The following is an 18,346-nucleotide window of genomic DNA, read 5'->3' as shown; positions in this document are numbered from 1 at the left end:
CCGGAGCTGGCACCTCTTATTTCACACCTACAGCAGGTTTTTATCTTGCTAAAAGTACAAAAATAGCAAAGATTTTTTTTTTAATACAAAGACACTCATGCTTTGTCAGCTCGTGTTTTTGTCTGGAAACCCTTTTAGCAGGGAGGTGCGAGCCCCACAGGGCAGAGGGCTTGGTGGGAGAGCAGGCTGGCGTTTGCACAGCTTGCCTCACGCCGGGTGATCTGGCGACAAGAAGGATCGGAAACTTGTTTTCACATGAAGATCAAAACAGCACAAGCACAAAGGCACAACATAGCCCAAAGTGACCCAGAACGTCAAAACTGCAACAACAGAAAGTTCAGCCCAAAAATGCAGCCTCTGAGGGCTGTTATCACTTGGCTTGTTTGTCCCCACCGCAGGCGGCAGGAGTGGGGAGAGCAAGGGTTCGGCTCGGGTCAGATATTCAGTGCTCAGCCCTGCTGTCCCATGCCTTGGTCCTGTGCCTTGTCCCCTGCAGTGCCAGAGATCTCTCCCTCCAGCGGAGCACCCCAAAGCTTAACTCTGTCCCCTCCAGGCATGCCCGGTCCCACAAACCATATCCGGGCAGTGGGACACCACCTCCGCTCCCTAGCTATGCGTGGAACTAACACAAAGCCGATCCCTGCAGAGACAGGAACATGGAGCAATTCCACCGTGCGCTAACTGCAGGCGAACACACGCTTTTCTTACCCCGATACAGGCTGCACCACTTACTAATGGGATCTGCCCTGCAACGCCGACGGAGGCTGACAAGCTGGCACAGCACCATGGCCATGCTCGGCTGTCACTGCCCCTTCTGTCCTGTTTTAAGGTCTAACAACTGGATGTAATTAACTGGGGCTGGATTTACCATTCCAGGCACCAAAATCCTGCCAGGACGCCCAAAGCAGACACAGAAGTCCTCCATGCTCCGAGTGTGGTGTTGCCGTACAGAGATGATATCTTAGCATCCATGTTCCTCTGGCCCCAGCTCTCCCTGACAAGAGCACAGGCCAGGAGGGGAGGTGACATTTCTGCCATGGGCACAGAGATGTCGTTTTCCATGATGCCTTCTGCAGTTTAAGCAACCAGAAACGCTCTCGTGAGCATGCTCTCAGCTGGCTTGGGCTTCTAGGAAACAATTGGTTGTGATTAACAACCACAGGGGTCACCAGCAGCTGAGCAAGGCTCTGATATCGGAGATGCTAGGACCAAATTCACATTCTAATAACGGCGCTGTGTGATTTGCAAACTTCAGCTCCAAGTATAAATCACTTAAACCAAATAAAGTCATGTTTGAGAACAGTACTATATCATTGAAATGTCATTGAAACCTTGATGGAGGGTGAAGAAAAAGACACAATAGGACAAGTTTTATCCCTTTCCATAGACAATCTGTTTTCTTATATTTATAATTATAAAGAAAAGGGGAAATTTCAAAATTTCCAAAATGCAAAGTGAAAGCCTCACTCCAAAAGTGCAGCCTGCAGAGGGGACCACCAGGAAGTTGGGTCCTAAACTACCAGCAGACCCAACTGCTGCATGGACCTGAACCTCCACGACCATGGCCAGGGCCAAGGCGGAATCCCAAACTGTTCTCATCCAAAGAGGATAAACAGGAAGCTCAAATTCTTGCTTAAATTTAAAGAAAGATATTTTGTTGCCCAGACATGAGGGGTGCCTGCCCTGCTCTGCAAGAACCACGTGAACAGCTACATGTGGTCCCAGCATCACCTCGTTCTCCACAGATCAGCCCAGGGGTGATGACCCTCCATTCCTGGCCTCTAGTCAACCCTGCAGCTTGCAGACAATCTCCTGGTCTTCCAAAGAAGTGCCTGTACAGCTTCTTTTCCATCAGTCCCCTGCTGGTGAACTTCTCTCTGAGTCCACCCTTGTCCCATCCTGCACATGCAGCTGGAATGGCTGCTCCAGATCTTTGCAGCTCAGCCTTTGCCCAGGAGTGCTACTGGACCTGTCTTAGGAGGTTCAGTTATTGATCTCACTACTAAGGCTCCCAGTAGGGAAGGAAAAGACATACAGAGCTCTTAAGCTTTTTTTATCTTTCTCCAAGAACATTTCCATTAGGATTAGCAAATCTAGCCAAGCCATCTCAGACGCTCAAATTCTGCTCAGCTGAGAAACCATTAAAGCATCCTGAGTTGATGATCTGATTCACCCCGGACTAAAACAAAATCTGAGTTTCATCCGTGGAGCAACACAGGCTAAATTAAACCAATTTATTTAAATCAATTTGTTTAATTTAATTAAAATGAAACAAATTTATTTTATCTAGAAATATCTAGAATAGAATATTTCAGTTGGAAGCTATCTACAATGACCATCTAGTCTGTGTCCCTGAAGCTCACCGGTGGCTCACGAGTGGGAAGAGCAGGACCACCCATTGGTGCATGGCTCCCACTGCTAGCTGCCACCACAGCTGGCACCAGCTGGTGGACCAAGGATCTGAAAAGCAAGTGACCGCAGGGCTATCTGCATGCTTGCAAACCCAGGTCACCAAGAGAGTTGCCCACTCGCACTTCCCTGGGGAAATATTTCTTCAGCAGAAGGTGCACTGATACTCCAGGGACCCAGAACCTCACTGTTGCCCAAACTCAATCCCTACTCTCTGCCTACAGAGAAATAAAGCAACCACCAAAAGCCTCCAACCAACGAGCACTGGAAGATGCATCTCTCCACTCCATTGGTCATTTTAGACATTTCCCAAATGATTTCTCACATCAGCACACTTGCTGCAAGCAAGCTAATGCCTGGAGAAAGCAGACTGATCTGCTTAAACATCATGCCAGGGGGATTCTCCAGATGCTGGGTCAGATATTTCGTGGAAAACACAGGTGGAAAGCAAAAAGGAAAGCTAGACAGCAGAATGCAAGGCAACCACACTGCTCAGAGCGAGTCCCCAAGGCAGTACTGGCAATACTTCCCTCTTTGTTGGATGAACATGATGTGTGAGTACAGCTGAAACACACTCACCCCAGGTCCACGAGGGATAGGAAAATGTTGCTCCTGCTTGGTTGGGCAGAGCAGCAATATTCACAGCCAAAACCTCTGAGCCCCAACGTACAAACTGATGCTCCAGAATACAGAGCACCTCAACAGGGATGGTTAGGGAAATACACCTCTAGGAGATACACTATAATCTCGGTGTGGATTTTGGCACTCATGACCAGGAATTTGGCTCTGGAAGCCTTGTCACGGTGTGTGAGAACAAGGAAACCATAGTGACACTGTACACTTCGTTCATACTGACCTACAAGTTTCAGATTAAGTTCCCACGCAGGGATTAAAGCAGGGAGACTGCATTCCCCTAGATTTCCTTCCAAAGACCAAGCTGAGTTGAAGAGAAGACACGCCAGCCACCCGCTGTTCACTCTCTCCTCCCCATGGGGAGGGGGCCATACCTGTACACTGGCTGCATTTCCCTGGCAATCCCAATGACTGCTCCCTCCGGGAAGTTGTCAAACTCATCAAACAGGTCTCGGATGTTGGTCTTGTACTTCAGGTCCAAGTCTACCTGGATGATCTGTGTTATTTCTGAAAGCACAACAAAGAAAAGCCAGCTATATAAGACGAGATTGTAACCAGTGATTACCAAAAGCTATTTGACAAATTACACTCAACGAGGATTTGGTGCAATCAACTCCGTGGGCAAAACTTGTCTGATTCAGGGCAAATGCAATCCAGCTGCAACCTCTACAGAAAACTACCAACCTTCAACCATCACAACAGCATGCATCACTGCGCATTTCAGGCATGATTTACTTCAGAAACCACTTCTGGTGACCTCCTGCTTCTACCCACCCCTCTCTCCTTCCTTCCAGAAGACTGCTTTTCCATATGACTGGCAAAAGCCAGAGGGTAGCTTCAGCCCAGCCTCTCCCTTTCTGGAAGTGCTTCTGCAGGAGCAGCCACACAAAACCGCATGGTCACCTTATGCACTTCTGGGAAAACCTTGCTGTTTGCTTCTGGGAAAAGCTACCAACTCCAGGAGCATTTCCCAGCTCCAGCCCACAGAGCATCCCCAGCTCGAAGCATCAGAGCATTTCCCATCACAGACAACATCAATAATTCAGTAAGCCACATGACACCCTCAGCAACACCTGCACAAGCTCATTAGCTGCCAGCAGCCTGACACGGGCTTCCCCGAGGGCAGAGATTACAGCCCCCCGCCTGCACAGCACTGCTAGCAGCCCGGAAAACTTCTTTATTGCCAGTGGTACTCTGTCAGAGAAACAGAGGATTGTGCAGACACAGAAGTGTCTTCCACTTGCAGTGGGAAAGCTGATAGTGAGGAGAGGCTGGAGGACATAATTCTCAAGACCAGACCTGAGCTCATTAACATGGTCAGGCCCCTGCCTGCATTTGTCACAGTCTCCTCTGCAGCACATGAGACCGATTGATGGAGATGTTGCTTGGGAGAGGGTGCAGAAGACGCGCTTTGTCAAGACTGCTTGTCCCAGCTGGATCTAGGGATGTTGTATGGATTGCAGCAGGCCAAACAAAATGCACCAAATGCAAACACTGCGAGAGATCAGACCACTCCATGGGTTTCCCCCGCCCTGGGCAAAGCCATGGTCACCTTCTGGCCAGCCGGGCTCAGCCCTACCTGCAGACTGCGAGCGGAGTGGAGCCATCCCCCGTGGCACTATGTAATGCCAACACTATACGCGTTATAAAAGCCAAGAGCAAACTGGCTAGGTTTCTTAGCAGTTGGCACTAACCGGATTAAAAATACTGTATCAACCTGTTTGGGCCCCACTCATCATTCACAGGTGCCGTTACAGCTCTTTGCAGCCTAGACAGGCACATCACCACCGCTTTCACAGCGATCAGCAAACAAGGCCCTCACCCTTCCTCCTGCCCAGTCCTTGCAGACAGGAGGACGAGCCCAGCCTGCCCTCACCCCCTGCTGCCTGCATCCTCCCTGGCTACGGGCAGGGCTTCCCATCAGGCTGGCATTTCTGGGGCGCTGCCCACGCTCCAGCCATCACTCCACCGCAGTTCCTCACCCCCTTGCCCCGCCGTGCTCAGGACAGGCTGCTGGCTATCCCCAGCCTACTGAGAGCAGGAGGCGATCGCTCTGCTTCAGGCCCCAAAGCCACTGTTGGGACGAGAGACCTGGGGATGTTGAGAGCAGCCAGGCACGGGCAGCTATCCTCTGGCACAGGAACGGAGCTTTGCCATTTCCAATGCCTTCGTCACTTGCTGTTTTTGTTTCAAGCAGATGCTGGCCTGTACAGCAGCTCTGAATTTTTTGCAGATCTTGCACTAATCCAGGGCTCTTGGCAACTGGTTGTATCTACCACACTGTCCTCATTTAAGAAGGAAAAAGCCCCATGAGGTTAAGCAAGAAATATACTGCTTACTCTGCAAAGCATCCAAGCAGAAATATAAATCAAGGAGAAATAGTGTCTAAGCTACAACCCAGGCTGTATCTCAATTTATTTTTTTAACATCCATCACTCCCTATCTGCTAAAAGGAAAGGCCACACACCCTTCAGCCAGCAGTACGGCAATCCCCAGGCCTACCCAGTATTTACCATCACCATAATCCTCTGTTTGCAAAGATTTAAAACCCAGGCGTAGTAATTCACTACAGGCTAAAGCAGGTCTTGATCCAAAAGCAATTTCCCTCAGCCTTCCTAACAGCCTTAGAAATTGCTAGCACAACTCAAGCAGACGAATAGGCAGAGTGGAGGATTTCTGCAGTGAGGAAGGAGACGTACCCCAAAGACACCAGACCACAGCCGTGCAAAAACCCAGACCCTTAATGCTACTGCACTTGAGAACATCCAGACTGGTCACAAAACTCCAGGGCAAGGAGACCTGGACCTCCAGTGTGAGGGGACCCAGACCTCTAGCACAAGCTCAGCCCAGCCAAAACAGGGTGGGAGCCGGAGGCCAAGGCGCTGTGGAGGACAAGGAGAGGGGCTGGGGTTCTCAGGAGGATCCCAGCACAGCTCACCCCGGTGCTCAGCAGCCTTCCTCATCAGAGGAAAATGCCTCATCATGAGCAGATGCCTCATCAGGTTTCAATTAAATCAACCGTGAGGCACGTCATCCGATTGTTCTCTACAATTACAGATGAGCACTAACTGCAATTAATCACAGCACAGAACAAAAGCTGAGCCCAGGGGAAGCACTAATCCCAGCCCTGCCTGCCCCAGCACCAGCACCCCACACTAGTCCCACGCTGTGCTGGCAGAGCCCCCCAGGAAAAACTCACTAACAAATCAGACCCAGAGAGCGCAAAGTACTTTTCCTTTTTTTTTTTTTTTAAAAAAAAAGCAAGCATGAACTGCAACACTGAGACAAAAACGAGCATGGGGGACAATAAGTGCTGCTTTGCCAGATGCAGCTTGCACGGACAGATTAATGGTCAAGATGATTTCTCTGCCTGTGACTGGCAAGGGGCCAGGCACTGATATTTATGATTTATCATGTTCTTTTGCTCTTTTACCAAGCACTTTGTCCCAGCTGCCATGTGGGGGTGGAGGAATCACGTGCTGCCTTAGGCACAAACAGCTTGGAGGGGTCCAGCTGGAAATGTGGAGAAAACCTGAAAGTGTTTTGCTCGGGAAGCGAGTTTTCTGACTCTGCCATACTGCACCCTCTGCACCATTCAATTCTGGCTCTGCCAGCCACGGCACATAAAGGAGAGTTATGCCACTCAAAGCGGAGATGATCTCCATTAGCACGGACAGCTTTACGGCACAGGCTGGCCCCATTTAACGCTCATAATGTTTTACTGCAGCCTCGTACCAGCAATCACAGCAGGGCTGCTCTCCAGGCTCAGCTCAAACCCTCCCTCCAGCTGCGTCCAGAGGAGAAAGGCCAGCTTCAGGGATGTGCGATCCCACAGCAGGGTCTGCGGCACTGGAAACCAGGAGAGAAAACCACCACCAGTGCCCAAGCCACCTTGCACCGGTGCTCAGCTGCCTAAGCCCTTCTCGGCTATTTGCCTTTTCCTGCTCCAGCACCTTTGCCACCAGCGAGCCGCTGCCTCCCAGGCGCTGCAGGCAGCAGCAGCAGCGTGCACTCCCCTTGGGGCAGACGATGTTGACACCCTCCCTGCACAGTCGGGGCATCCATGGGTCACCTAGTGATGGCCAGAACTAGGCTCTGGAGTACGACATGCGATTTGAGAGGCTCCTATGCGAGCTAGCACCATTTACACTCATCCCAACAACTTTCTCCGTACGGGGGTTGTCACCCTGGCAAAGCCGAGCCTAGACAGCAGGCGCAGGGCTAGGGCGTAAGTACTGGCCTCAGCTCCAAACTCTCTTCTTCTGTACAAACCACGCCAGATCTGGGGCAGAGGGATGCCACCACCGGCCGACGCAGTCACTCTGCAGAGAGGGGAAAGGAGTGAAAATAATAACAACTTGTATCTAGGAACAAACAGCGAAACAGAGAGCTGCCATCACAATGCAAAAGGCAGCAGCTGTCCAGCAAGTGGCATGGTCTTAATTACTGTTAATTAAGCAGTGGTTTAACAGCTTTAGACTAGAAAAAGCAAGAATTGAAACCTCCTGGAGGTAGTGTAGCTGTCCAGCCCATCGACAGGCTCATGTTGGCGCAAGCTCGGCTCCCTCCTCAGAGTAACAAAATCCTGCCTGCAGCTGGTCTGGCAGTGGAGCCACTGCAGGGAGGAGTGGGATGGCAGGAAGGGACAGGCCACCGCCCGGCCAGGTTGCACGTGCATGTGCCCAAACTTCAAACACACTCCTGAGGCAGATGCCTGTCACCAAGTCTGGTGGCAATTTGGCTCTGCTCCTGCCACCCTCTGCACCGGGGTCTCTACCTATCTCAGCAAACCTGCTTTTAAGGACCTAAGCACCCTGGTGCACCACGCCAATGAGGAGAGACTCCTCCAACACGTACCAGATGGGAGCATCCCCATCTCCCTGTGCCTCTTCTGCACCACAGCAGAGACCTCTGGGGCCAGAGACTGGCGCCTTGCGCCCATGCAGAGCAGAAGAGGTGAGAATAAAGAGGACACTGCCGGGATTGCTGATCATCCCTCGTGTGCTGCGTGACCCAGGCATGCCGCTTCACCATTGCAGCCAGCAGCAGCGAGTCCTGCAACACAAGGAGGGAGGAGCCCCCTGCATCCTTCTGGAGACTGCACGGGGGGCAATGGCCTCACAAGGGTAGGGCAATGGGCAGGTACAGAGAACTGCCAGATGCTGAGCGGCTCAGAGACCCTCTGCGGGGACAGCACTGGCTGCAGGCAGTACGGGTGATACCACACAGCAAAGGGACGGGAGTGTCCCCTGCTGGCTGCAGCTCTGGGTGTTGCAGGGCTGCGGACGGGGGTCTTGGGAAGGCACAGGGTGTGGCTGTGTGTTTTGCCACTTGATTTGAACCATCAGAAGGAGGAGGGGATGGGCGGCCCAGGGTCTCCAAGTTGGGGTCAGCAGGGCTGGAGGGCTCAGGTCTGCTGCTCCGCAAATGCTGGGCACACGTGGACAGCGTCTCCACCTCTCTCCAGTGCTTTGGGTTTGGCTCTGATGACTGATAATTTCTTTTAGCCATCCCCATCATGACAGCAGGACATCCCAAGGAAACCAGGAGCTGGGAAGGACCAGCAGTGACTTTCGGATCACTGCCCTGGGCAATAAACCACCCGGAGCAGGGCGGCAGCACTCTCTCCAGCGGGCAGCGTGCCTGCCGGCAGCAACAGGCAGCTCTGCAAAGCTGCCCATGCTGGCTGTAAAACCAGGATCCTCCGCCCTCGCCGGCTCAGAGGGATGCGTGGCCAAGAAAAACACCACTCCCACAGCCAGCACCAAGGCCAGGCGTGGGTGCAGGGCTGGCAATGGGCTCCGGAAGGTCCCTGTGCAACCCAGAGGGTGCTGCCCAGCAGAAGCAGCTGGCCAGTCCTGAAAGCCTGAGCTGCAGCGAGGAGCAGAGCACAAGTGCAGCTGCGGTGCTGGGCAGCGATGCCGGCACCGTGACAAGCCCAGCATGGATACGTGTGGTTTATTTACACAAACACACTGGGTTCTCCACCCTGCCCTTCATTAGAAGCTCCCTGTGTTTGGCTTACCCTCCCGTGCTGCCAGCTGCCCCGGCTGCTCTCTCTCCTGCTGTCAGCAGGGCTGTGAGCAGCTTCCTCTCAGGCTCTGCGCTCCCCCTGCCAGGCCTTATTTTCTCCACAGATAAAGTCTCCTCTCTGCTTCCAGAATCAATCACTGCTGCCCGCACAGCTGGCCTGACAGCACCAGAGAGCCTCGCCCAGAGGAAGGCAGCTGAAGCTGGTGCACACAAATGCGTGTACAAGCACAACAGGCTCTGCAGAGCGTGCTGGCAACTGGGGGGGGTGCAGGCCCCCTCCCCAGGACCTGGTGCTGCTCCGGAGCACACCCTCCCAAGAGAAGACGATCCCACAAAGCCCTGCACCAGCAAGGCTTGCCAAGGCGCAGACAGCTTACCTTCCAGCTGCCCACTTAAACACAGGGTCCTTGCCTCTGCTGAGCAGCCAAGGGTCTCCTCTGCTCCCTGGGGCAGCCTAAAGGCCCCCTCCCCATCAAGCAGCCTCCCCTCCCTGCAAACAGGGTGCCACGGGAGGGCAGGAGGCGAGGGGGGACATGCCCAAGAGCCCCGGCCTCTAACCATGCCGTGACGCAGGTTTCTGCAGCACCGATTAGGCACCCAGCGGAGCAGAGCAGCAGCTCCTGCACAGCAATCCCAGCCTATCAGCTAATTAAAAAATTAGGCTGCCTGCCTAAGGACAGATGACAAATTATCGCTACCACCCATGCAGAGCAGGCACCTGGGTGATCTCAGGGGTCTGGTGCAGCAGCGATGGCTCCGGGTGCTGATGGCTGCATCGTTCTGCTCGCCTTGCTCCACGCCCCGCAGCCATCTCCAGAGGGACGGGGAAGACTCGGCAGGAGATGGATGCATTTTGTTCCAGGAAATTAATTCTTCCTGTGCATCCAAGTGCCTCCTCATAAGCCATCAAGGTCTGAGGGACTAAGATTTAACGGTGCTCAACACCTCGGCTCTTAACCAGACTCCAAGGCAGAGACATCGCTTAGCACACAACAGCTTTCAGGATGGAACTGGAAGTGCTGCTCGCTATGTATTTAATATACAGTGCCGCTGGGGGAGGAGTGTGAAGACACTTTTTGGAGCTGGAGAAAGAGCAGCAAGAAGCCTAATAATCAGACAAAATAAGGTTTAATTCCAGGTTGCCATGAATTACAAAGCAGTGTGGACGGAAAGCTGTGAAGTAACAGGCAGGCGAGACAGAAAGGGAAACTAAAAAGAGATACAGGAAAATAAATGCACTAAGGTGGATGAGCTCACGTCCCAACTAACTGCACGGGGTGGGGGAAGGGGCTGCAGGCAGATTTTGTCCTTGTTTCTTCCTGCTAAGCTCTAACGAGCTACGGCAGAGCGGGAAGCAAGGCCGTGGGGCAGAGCAGCCTCGGCATCAGTGCCGGGTGATCCGCAGCAGCTTCCCCTCTTTGGGGACGGGGAGCGGGACTGGCTGGGGAGGGAGGAGGGCAGCACCCACCTGCAGTGCCGGGGCACCGAGACCCCACCGCTCTGCGGAGAGGGAGGAAACAGCCGCACGCGCTTGGCCCGGCCTGACAGATCTAGGACATCCAAAAATAATCATTGGTGGCACCACAGCAAGGGGCGGCCAGCGGAAATGATGAGACGCGACACCACCCCCGGGGACACGGGTCACACTGGCTCCCAACAGCAATGCTGCCATGGGGAAGGGGCCTTCACTGTGCAAAAGCTCCCGCGGGGGCTGCCAGGCATCAGCCTAGCAGCATCCACATCCCCCTCATCACAGCAGCCCTTCTTGATGGCTCCTCTGCAGCAGGGCTGCCAGGAGAGGCAGTACTGCAGGCAGCTGGATGGGGTTAGTGTCTCATTTCGGCAGGTGAGGACCGCTCTGGAAGGCCACAGCCTCCAGCACTTACCTGCGGTGGGCTTATTTAGAGGTCTGCTGTTGGCTGCTCCCCAAAAGCACCATGAAAACAACTCCCATGGCACAACAGGCTCACCCCAGCATGGAACAATGACTGGCACCGCTCTCCCTACAGTTCACAAATCCATCACTGCAGCCTCATCTCATCACAGGATCTGACAGGAGTGAGTGCAGCCCAGAGACAGGCTGGGGAAGGAATCTGGCTGTTTTTCACGTGGCCGTGGCATGAAGCAGGGAGGGAGGTTACAACAGAAGACCAGAAACTATTAACACTCCCTCCATCCCTGTAAAGATGGAAACATTTTTGCCAGAAAAGAAACCCTTCAGCTACTGCAGCATCCCCTGGGAACTGAGGCTTGGGAGCACATAGCTCTGGGGCCATCTCCCACAGCTCCACGACAGACCTCAATTTTCTGTGCCTCTTCACAATATCTCCACTTTGATAACGCACAACCAGGCCTGGAGCATCTGGGACACAGGCACTCTCCCAGCACCCTCCCAACCCGCTGCATCACTGCATACCCCCGATGTGGTGGGGCTCAGCGACAATGCCAATGCTCAGCCAGTAGGAAAGGATCAGGAGTGACACACTCTCACAATGCTCATTGCCACTGAATTTTGTGGGTACCGTGCACCAGGAACCGCTCTGCAGCTGACAGGAGGAAGAAGAGGAGGTGATGCTTCCCCATCTCTCTCTGCCAGGCTCCACCTTATCGACCTCTGATGCACATTTCTTTGTTCGTGGTGTGACCCAGGATTAATGCACTGTAACTCACTGCACACAGGCGCTGTTGAGGGGAAACATCACGTGCAGTCACCTGGCACCCCGCGGGCAAACAGAGCCCGATCCAGACAGTCCCGCATTACAGATTTGAACGTTGCAGCTGCAATGGCAAACCCTCACGCACGCACACCTACCAACTCCTGTTTTCCCAAAAGCAACAGATCACGTTTTCAGGATGCTGCCTGCCTGCTTTTACAGAAGCGCGCTAGCAGAAGACAGCTCCTTGTCAAGGCACTGTTCCAGCAAACAGATTATTTTCCTGATACCTCTGCTTACCAATTCCCCCTGGCTCCCAGGCTCTCCACCTCCTCAGCCAGCAGCAGGAGGGCTCTGGGTGCCTGGCCTTGGTGCAGCCAAAATGCCCTGAGAAGGCAAAGCACAGCTCAGCGCTCACTCCAACACGTCTCCTCCCTGGCCTTTGCCCTCCCTCCAGCTCTGCTCGGTGGGAAAGGCATAAGCGGATGCTCACAGAGGCCGCTTTCTCCGGGCCGGGACTCCCAGAGCAGGCAAAGGCTGTTATCAGTTTCGTGGGAGACCAAGCTGGAGCCAGCAGCTGGAGCTGCTGCAAGCAGCACCAAACCCCAAGCAGCCTGGAGCTTGGTCATTAACAGGCAGCTTGGAAAAACATCATTATAATCTGGTTTACGCTTAATAATCAGTACAGCGGTTGACAATGAGCTGGAGAAATTGCCCCATTCAGAGCCTGAGGGCAGGGAGACCACCGGAGCTGCCGTTTGATCCTTGTGTGTCACAGCCGTTAAGTCTGGACACCCGTTATGAAGCTGACAGCACAGCTCCCTGTCGGAAGCTGCTTCCCCAGACACGGTGCCGCTTATTCACCTGCAACAGCCAGCCGTGCTTGCCCCCATCACGCACAGCCAGGTACGCCCAACACACTCCTGCACAGCTTGCAGCTCAGGGAAGTCCCGAGCAGAAGCGGTGTCTATCAGACAGCAACTTGCAATGATTTCCTCTTCCATAAGGTAACCCAGCATCTACAACACCCCATCCCACGGTAAGAAGCTCCAGGGATCACCGCACCTGTGTGAATAACCACTGCACTCTGTTTTAAACTCGCCTCTTGCTGACATTGATGTTCCCTAGTTCTACAAACATCTGCCTTGCATGGCTCATGGCTTCGTGGACCGCACTGTAACCCCCTCGGCCAGCCCTCTCCCAGATCAGAGAGCCCCAGTCAGCCAGGTCCATCCCATACAAGAGCTCCTCTGTGGACCTCTTACAGGTTGTTCCCAACAGACCACGTGGATACGCCTTACACTTCAGCAATACATAATGATCGGTCCCACTCTGTTCTCCTCTTTGTTTAGTCACACAGAAACTCACCCACTTGCCCCACTGCTGCTTAGTTCCCTTAGTTCCCCCTGATGAATAACCCCATCAAATGCGCCTGCAGACCAAGCTCCTGAGTTTTCAGTCAGCAAGTCCCCAGGTCTGTCTTCATGGTAGCGTACCACCACCTCCTACTTCTCTTACCCATCGCCTCTCGTAAGCACTGCGAACAGTGGTCTTAATAATTTAGTCATATCTCACCCTACTGATTTCCATAGTGATACTTACATCAAGTATTTCCTCACCAAATATTTTCTCCCAAATATTTTCCAACACATCCACTCTTACCCCATCTCATAACATTGGAATAAACTAGACAGGGAACTGGCTCTCTTCCCCTTCTGGGTGCCATGCCTTCAAAGTATTTAAAACAGGCAGAGAGTGAACTGAACAGCATTTGCCTCTCTCCCTGGCTGTTAGCTAGACACCTTCTGATGGCTCTTGCTGTCTGCTCGCAGAGCCTTCTGCAGGCACATGGGTCATCTCTGGCATGCAGGAGGCATCAAAGCAGAAGAGAGGCTGGGCACGAGGAGGAACTGCTCCTGCTGAGCTGCTTTCCTGGAGATCTCCAAGCCTAATTTTATACACATGCTTGTAAGAGATCCCGTTAGGGGAATTAAACATTGCAGTCACATGTTATCCTGCTCTGCACTCTTCCCTCCACTGCCTGTGTGAAGACAGAGCCGCGTCAGCACAAGCAAGGGGCCCATCCTCGCTGGCACCCCCTCTCCAGGCAGATATCTCAGCCGCGGCTCTGCTCAGCTGCATCCCACCAGTTTCGAGGGAGCAGAGCTGCATTCCTCTCCCTGCCCACCCAGGGCCGTACTGGGATTAAGGAGTTAAGTGTTTCACCAGTGCCTGAAAGATGCAGCATGCTGCATGAGGGCTAACCTCGCGCACGGCAGGGCCCAGGGGCCCTCTGCACCTTGTGCTCATCTCCCACCCTTTGTCAGGGCTTCTGCCTTCATGCTGAGTGGGTCAGTGGGAGAGAAACTCTGAGAGCTTCCTGACACGCTCCAGGTGGGGAGGAGGAGGACCATGTTCAGAGATGACCGGTCAGGAAACCTTGCTGCCTCTGATTTGTCAAATATCACCTTCAATCAAGTTCTGCTGAATACCCTCACTGAAGGCACGCTACCTCCAGCCAGGTTTCAGAGACTTCCCTGAGCTAACAAATTCCGCTCCTCTACCCGAGTTGGGAGAGATAACCTACAAAGCTGCTTCTCTGTCCTGTCCCATTTTTCCTCTGCTCCTTCTCTTCTCCCTCAGAGTCATCCTGCTGTAGCACAATCAGCAAAACCAATGGAGTCAAACACCAATGGCAGTCTTCAAAGCTCTGCCCAAGCTGCTGGATCCTGATGTCTCTCCCTCAGCCCACCTGCTGCTGAGGACACCCACCTGCTAAACTAACTCTCCCTTAAAATCACCTGACTTGGGCCAAGGATGGGAACCAAGAATTCCCTGCTGAGCCCACAGGTTCCCCTGTCCACCCCTCTGCCACCTCATCTCCTCCTCCCCTTGCCTATGGCATCAGCAGTCTGTCCCATGACCTTGCCTGCCAGGCAGACCTGCCCAGACACAGCTCCTTCACATATCCATAACGGGGGTTATAAAAAGCTTGCTGGGTTCTCTGAAGTTACAGGACTAAAATGACAAGTAATTAGAGGGATTGAAGCCAGCCAGGAACTGAGAGGCCACATCTGGATTGGCATACTGAAAAGGGAAGTGAAAAGTTCAGAGTCCTTGTCCTCTCTTCCCCTCCTAGCACTCCTCTGCAAGTCCCAGGATCATTTCACGCTGGCATTGTTCTCATCCTGGCAGCTCCTCCTAAGCCCAAATCCTGCTCGTCCTCTCCCTGCGTCACTTTCCCATCACTTCTCACTTGCAAAACCATTGCCATGCATCAAGCCCTCCTCCAGCCCCTCGGGCCTGGCCACGCCGCATTAAGACAGGATTTATGACCCTCAAGCACAGACAAGAATTATGCGGTCTGCACTTCTGCACGCTGCATACCAAGTCCCCAGCTGGTTTAAATCAGATTAACTCCACTGATGTAAGACATTTAAGGCAAGAGAGTTCCATGATTTACACCAGCTAAGAAGCTGTTATATTACAGTTTGGCAGCTACAGGTTTTAGATCTGAAGTTTTTTGGGAAAGGATCCCAAGCAGCAGTGAAAGGCAGAGCAGCTGAGTGGCAAAACCCGTTTATTCTCAGTGCAACATGCACGCAGCCAGCATGTGCTCCACAGATCTTTTTTTTTTTTATAAAAAAACCAAACCCTGGTGTTCACTTTTGAGTGCCATCAGTCTGCAAAGTCAGTGTGCTATCACAACCACAAGGCTCCAAACAAATCACTAAGTCACCGTACCTCGGAAATGCCTCCCTTCAGAAAATTACAGATTTGGGAAACTAAAGCCAGGCAACTGTAATGCAAAGGTCACTAGCTATTGACAAAAAAAAACCAACCCCAAACTATAGACCAATTAACACAAATGCAAACCAATACACAAGAGAGCCTGACATTCAGATCAGGGCCTTCATTTCTGGTGGAGACTGCTTAAGCTTCCAGTCAAATCTGGCTTCCACAAAAAACATGATGCTAACACTATGGAGCCAGATGTGCCTGCAAAGGTCCACAAAAAGATGCAGCGTTCAGGACAGATGAAATGGCACAGAAATGCACGAGAAAAAAAAAAAAGCTAAATCTGCCTGAAAAGGAAGTTTAGTCCTTTCTCCCTCACCTTAGCAAAGTGGCTTCTTCACACCAGTAGAGGCTGGTTTGCCAGAGCCAGGAGAGCGGCAGGAGCCCAGTGCCATTCCCACGCCACCGGCAAGCCTGCAAGTGGGCAGCAGAGCTGCAGCCTTCCCTGCAGCCTCCCATCCGGTGCCGGCTGCATGTTGGGAAGCAGGGAAGGGGTGGGGGAGCCCCACCAGCCCCATAAATCACCAGGCATCCTGCGCAGTAAATCTGACCTCCCTTGCAAAGGAAATATAAATCAGCTTTACTAGCAGCTTCTGAAACAAAAACTAAGCTCATGAAACTGTAAAAATGCCTCTTTAAACATCCTGTGCCCCAAACAGAACACTGAAAGCCCCGTCAGGCTGCGGGAGAGCAAACAAGCTTTCCAAGAGATGAGACGACTAGTGAGTTGACAAACTGAGAAGAGGCATTTCAAACTGAGCAGCTTCTTGCTGGCAGGCGGCACAACAGAGATATCTTTAGCACATGGTAAAGACAGGGTAGGGAATCAGGAGGAGTGAATTAGCCAGCATTAGTACCTTCATTTGTATTCAGCCTACTTCAAAGCCCTCACCGCACAGACATGACCAGACAAAAAAGAAAAAAAAAAAGACTACCCAAGCCTAACAAAGAGCAAAGTACAGCACATTCACTGGAGACCACGGAGTAGTGATTGGTGGGGGTTGGATGGGACCCTCGGGGCCACCTCACCCCACAGCCCTGAGGGGGACAAAGCAGGTCACCTCCCCGCCTGCTCTTCCCTAATGCCTGCCTGCAAAATTACACACCACTGCCCCACTGCTTAACGAGCTAGCACGGGACGGCTGTGCCTGCCAGACAGGGCCATGTCCAGAGGAAGCCTCACAAACCACTGCAGAGGTAGGAGCTACTGGGCAGAGCTAAACTGGCACAGGGCTCAGCAGGGGCACAGGGGAGTCCCAGCAAGAGCAAGACTGCGCCTAAGATCCACGGCAGGAAGTCTGCAGGGAATATTATAGCTGGGCAGAGGCTCCAGATGCCATGGAAGCTGCCAGTGCTAGCCATGGGAACAGCTATTTCAGCAACACATGTATGAGGAAACAGGCCACCACTGCATGGCGTCCACAAGCAGGTTCCAGAGGCTGGCCTGGGACAGGATGCTGCCCTCACCAGTGCGTCAGGGCAGTGGGGCAACTGGCAGGGAGAGCCCAGGGACCAGGACCGGGAGGGTACAGGCAGGGCTGGGGGAGCTCTGGGGAAAGGGTTTGGAGCCCAGGGATGCAACATCCTCCTCGTGTGACCGGTTCAAGGCTAGAAAGCACGGCGGTCCCAGGAGAAGCACTCGTGTGCAGCCAGGGAAGGAAAACATGGCATCAACTGAGCGAAGATCTCTTTGCCAGCTGCCTTGTTTTCCTGCAGATTTATTGTTGTTCCCACACTCAGTAACAGCAGAGTGAAGGCTCAATAAGGAAAATTAAGTGACCAGTGGTTGCTAATCAGCAAAGCTTTCTAAGAGCTCACCGAAGCCAAGAGGAAAGGCTCAACAACCTCTGATGCTTGCTAGCACCCAGTCAGGCAGCTGCACCACGAACACAAGGCACCTCTTTCAGCTGACACCCCACGGGGAAGGGGGCTGTGAACACACACAGGGCAAGCACTCTCGCTCCTGTCTCACCTCTCCTACCGTCCCAGGGCATGAGGGCAGGGCCAGCTGCCCTGCGGCAGTCTCTTGCCACTCATGCCCATGGAGACCTGGATGTGGGCAGTCTTGGACCAAAGGGTCTGTCACTCTGCAGGAATGAGCAGAACCCCAGGAGCTCAGCCAGAAGTTTGTTAGCTTGCTTTGCATTTCAAATAGCACTGGATAACATCTCGGCGCAGGGGCAAAAGAGAGCCTGTGTTGCCAGAGACAGCTGCTGAGGCAGCTCAGTGGAGGCTTACCTTTGGGCATGATGCGATGCATTGCAACCGACAAGAAGAAGATCGAGTCGCTGTAGTAGGTCCCTGATCCAGCGCTGAAGTGTTTCTGCATGGCTTCAACGATTGGAAACAGCTTTTCCGTCAGCTCATTCACATCATGGACTATTACCTGGGAGAGACACCAGAAACACCACTTAGCCGCCGCCTCTGGGGACTGGCCCAGCGCTGGCAGCCTGTGCTCAGCCTGCACGGGCACGGGGCGAGGCGGGGGCTGTTAAAGCACAGATGCTGCTGGTTGGCACCGCAGCTGCACAAAGGGGCCCGACTGCCCCAGCCCCTGCATGTCCCCCAGCCAGGAGAGCCAGCTAAGCGTGGCAGGGAAAGGAGAGGATTTTTATGGACATTTCATAACTGTGAGATGGGCAGAGACTTGAATCCACTCACACAATCAAGCGCATTCAGTGTTTTGCATTTTTTTTCTGGTCTGTTCCCATTGCCTAACACAACCACATATCTGGTCTCCCATACGGAGTCCATCAGAAGAGGCGACAGTTTGCTCCAGGCTCTGGCATCCTGCCGTTCTGAGGCAAGCCAGACCACGT

General features: G+C 53.1%; 1 protein-coding gene across 1 annotated transcript in view; it reads right to left on the bottom strand.

Moving 5' to 3' along the window:
• Positions 1 to 18,346, bottom strand: part of XXYLT1 (xyloside xylosyltransferase 1) — a 35,696-nt gene that overhangs the window by 11,455 nt on the left and 5,895 nt on the right. The window contains exons 2-3 of the mRNA XM_086754602.1: positions 17,766 to 17,913; positions 3,417 to 3,549 (exon numbers count right to left, since the gene is read on the bottom strand). Of these exons, the coding sequence (XP_086610728.1) occupies positions 3,417 to 3,549; positions 17,766 to 17,913 (281 nt within the window). The remainder of the gene's footprint in view (positions 1 to 3,416; positions 3,550 to 17,765; positions 17,914 to 18,346) is intronic.

This window comes from Chlamydotis macqueenii, chromosome 9, assembly GCF_036417535.1.
Source record: "Chlamydotis macqueenii isolate bChlMac1 chromosome 9, bChlMac1.mat, whole genome shotgun sequence".
NCBI lineage: Eukaryota > Metazoa > Chordata > Aves > Otidiformes > Otididae > Chlamydotis > Chlamydotis macqueenii.
Note: the sequence above shows the minus strand (reverse complement) of the source record. Positions and strands in the feature narration are given on the sequence as shown.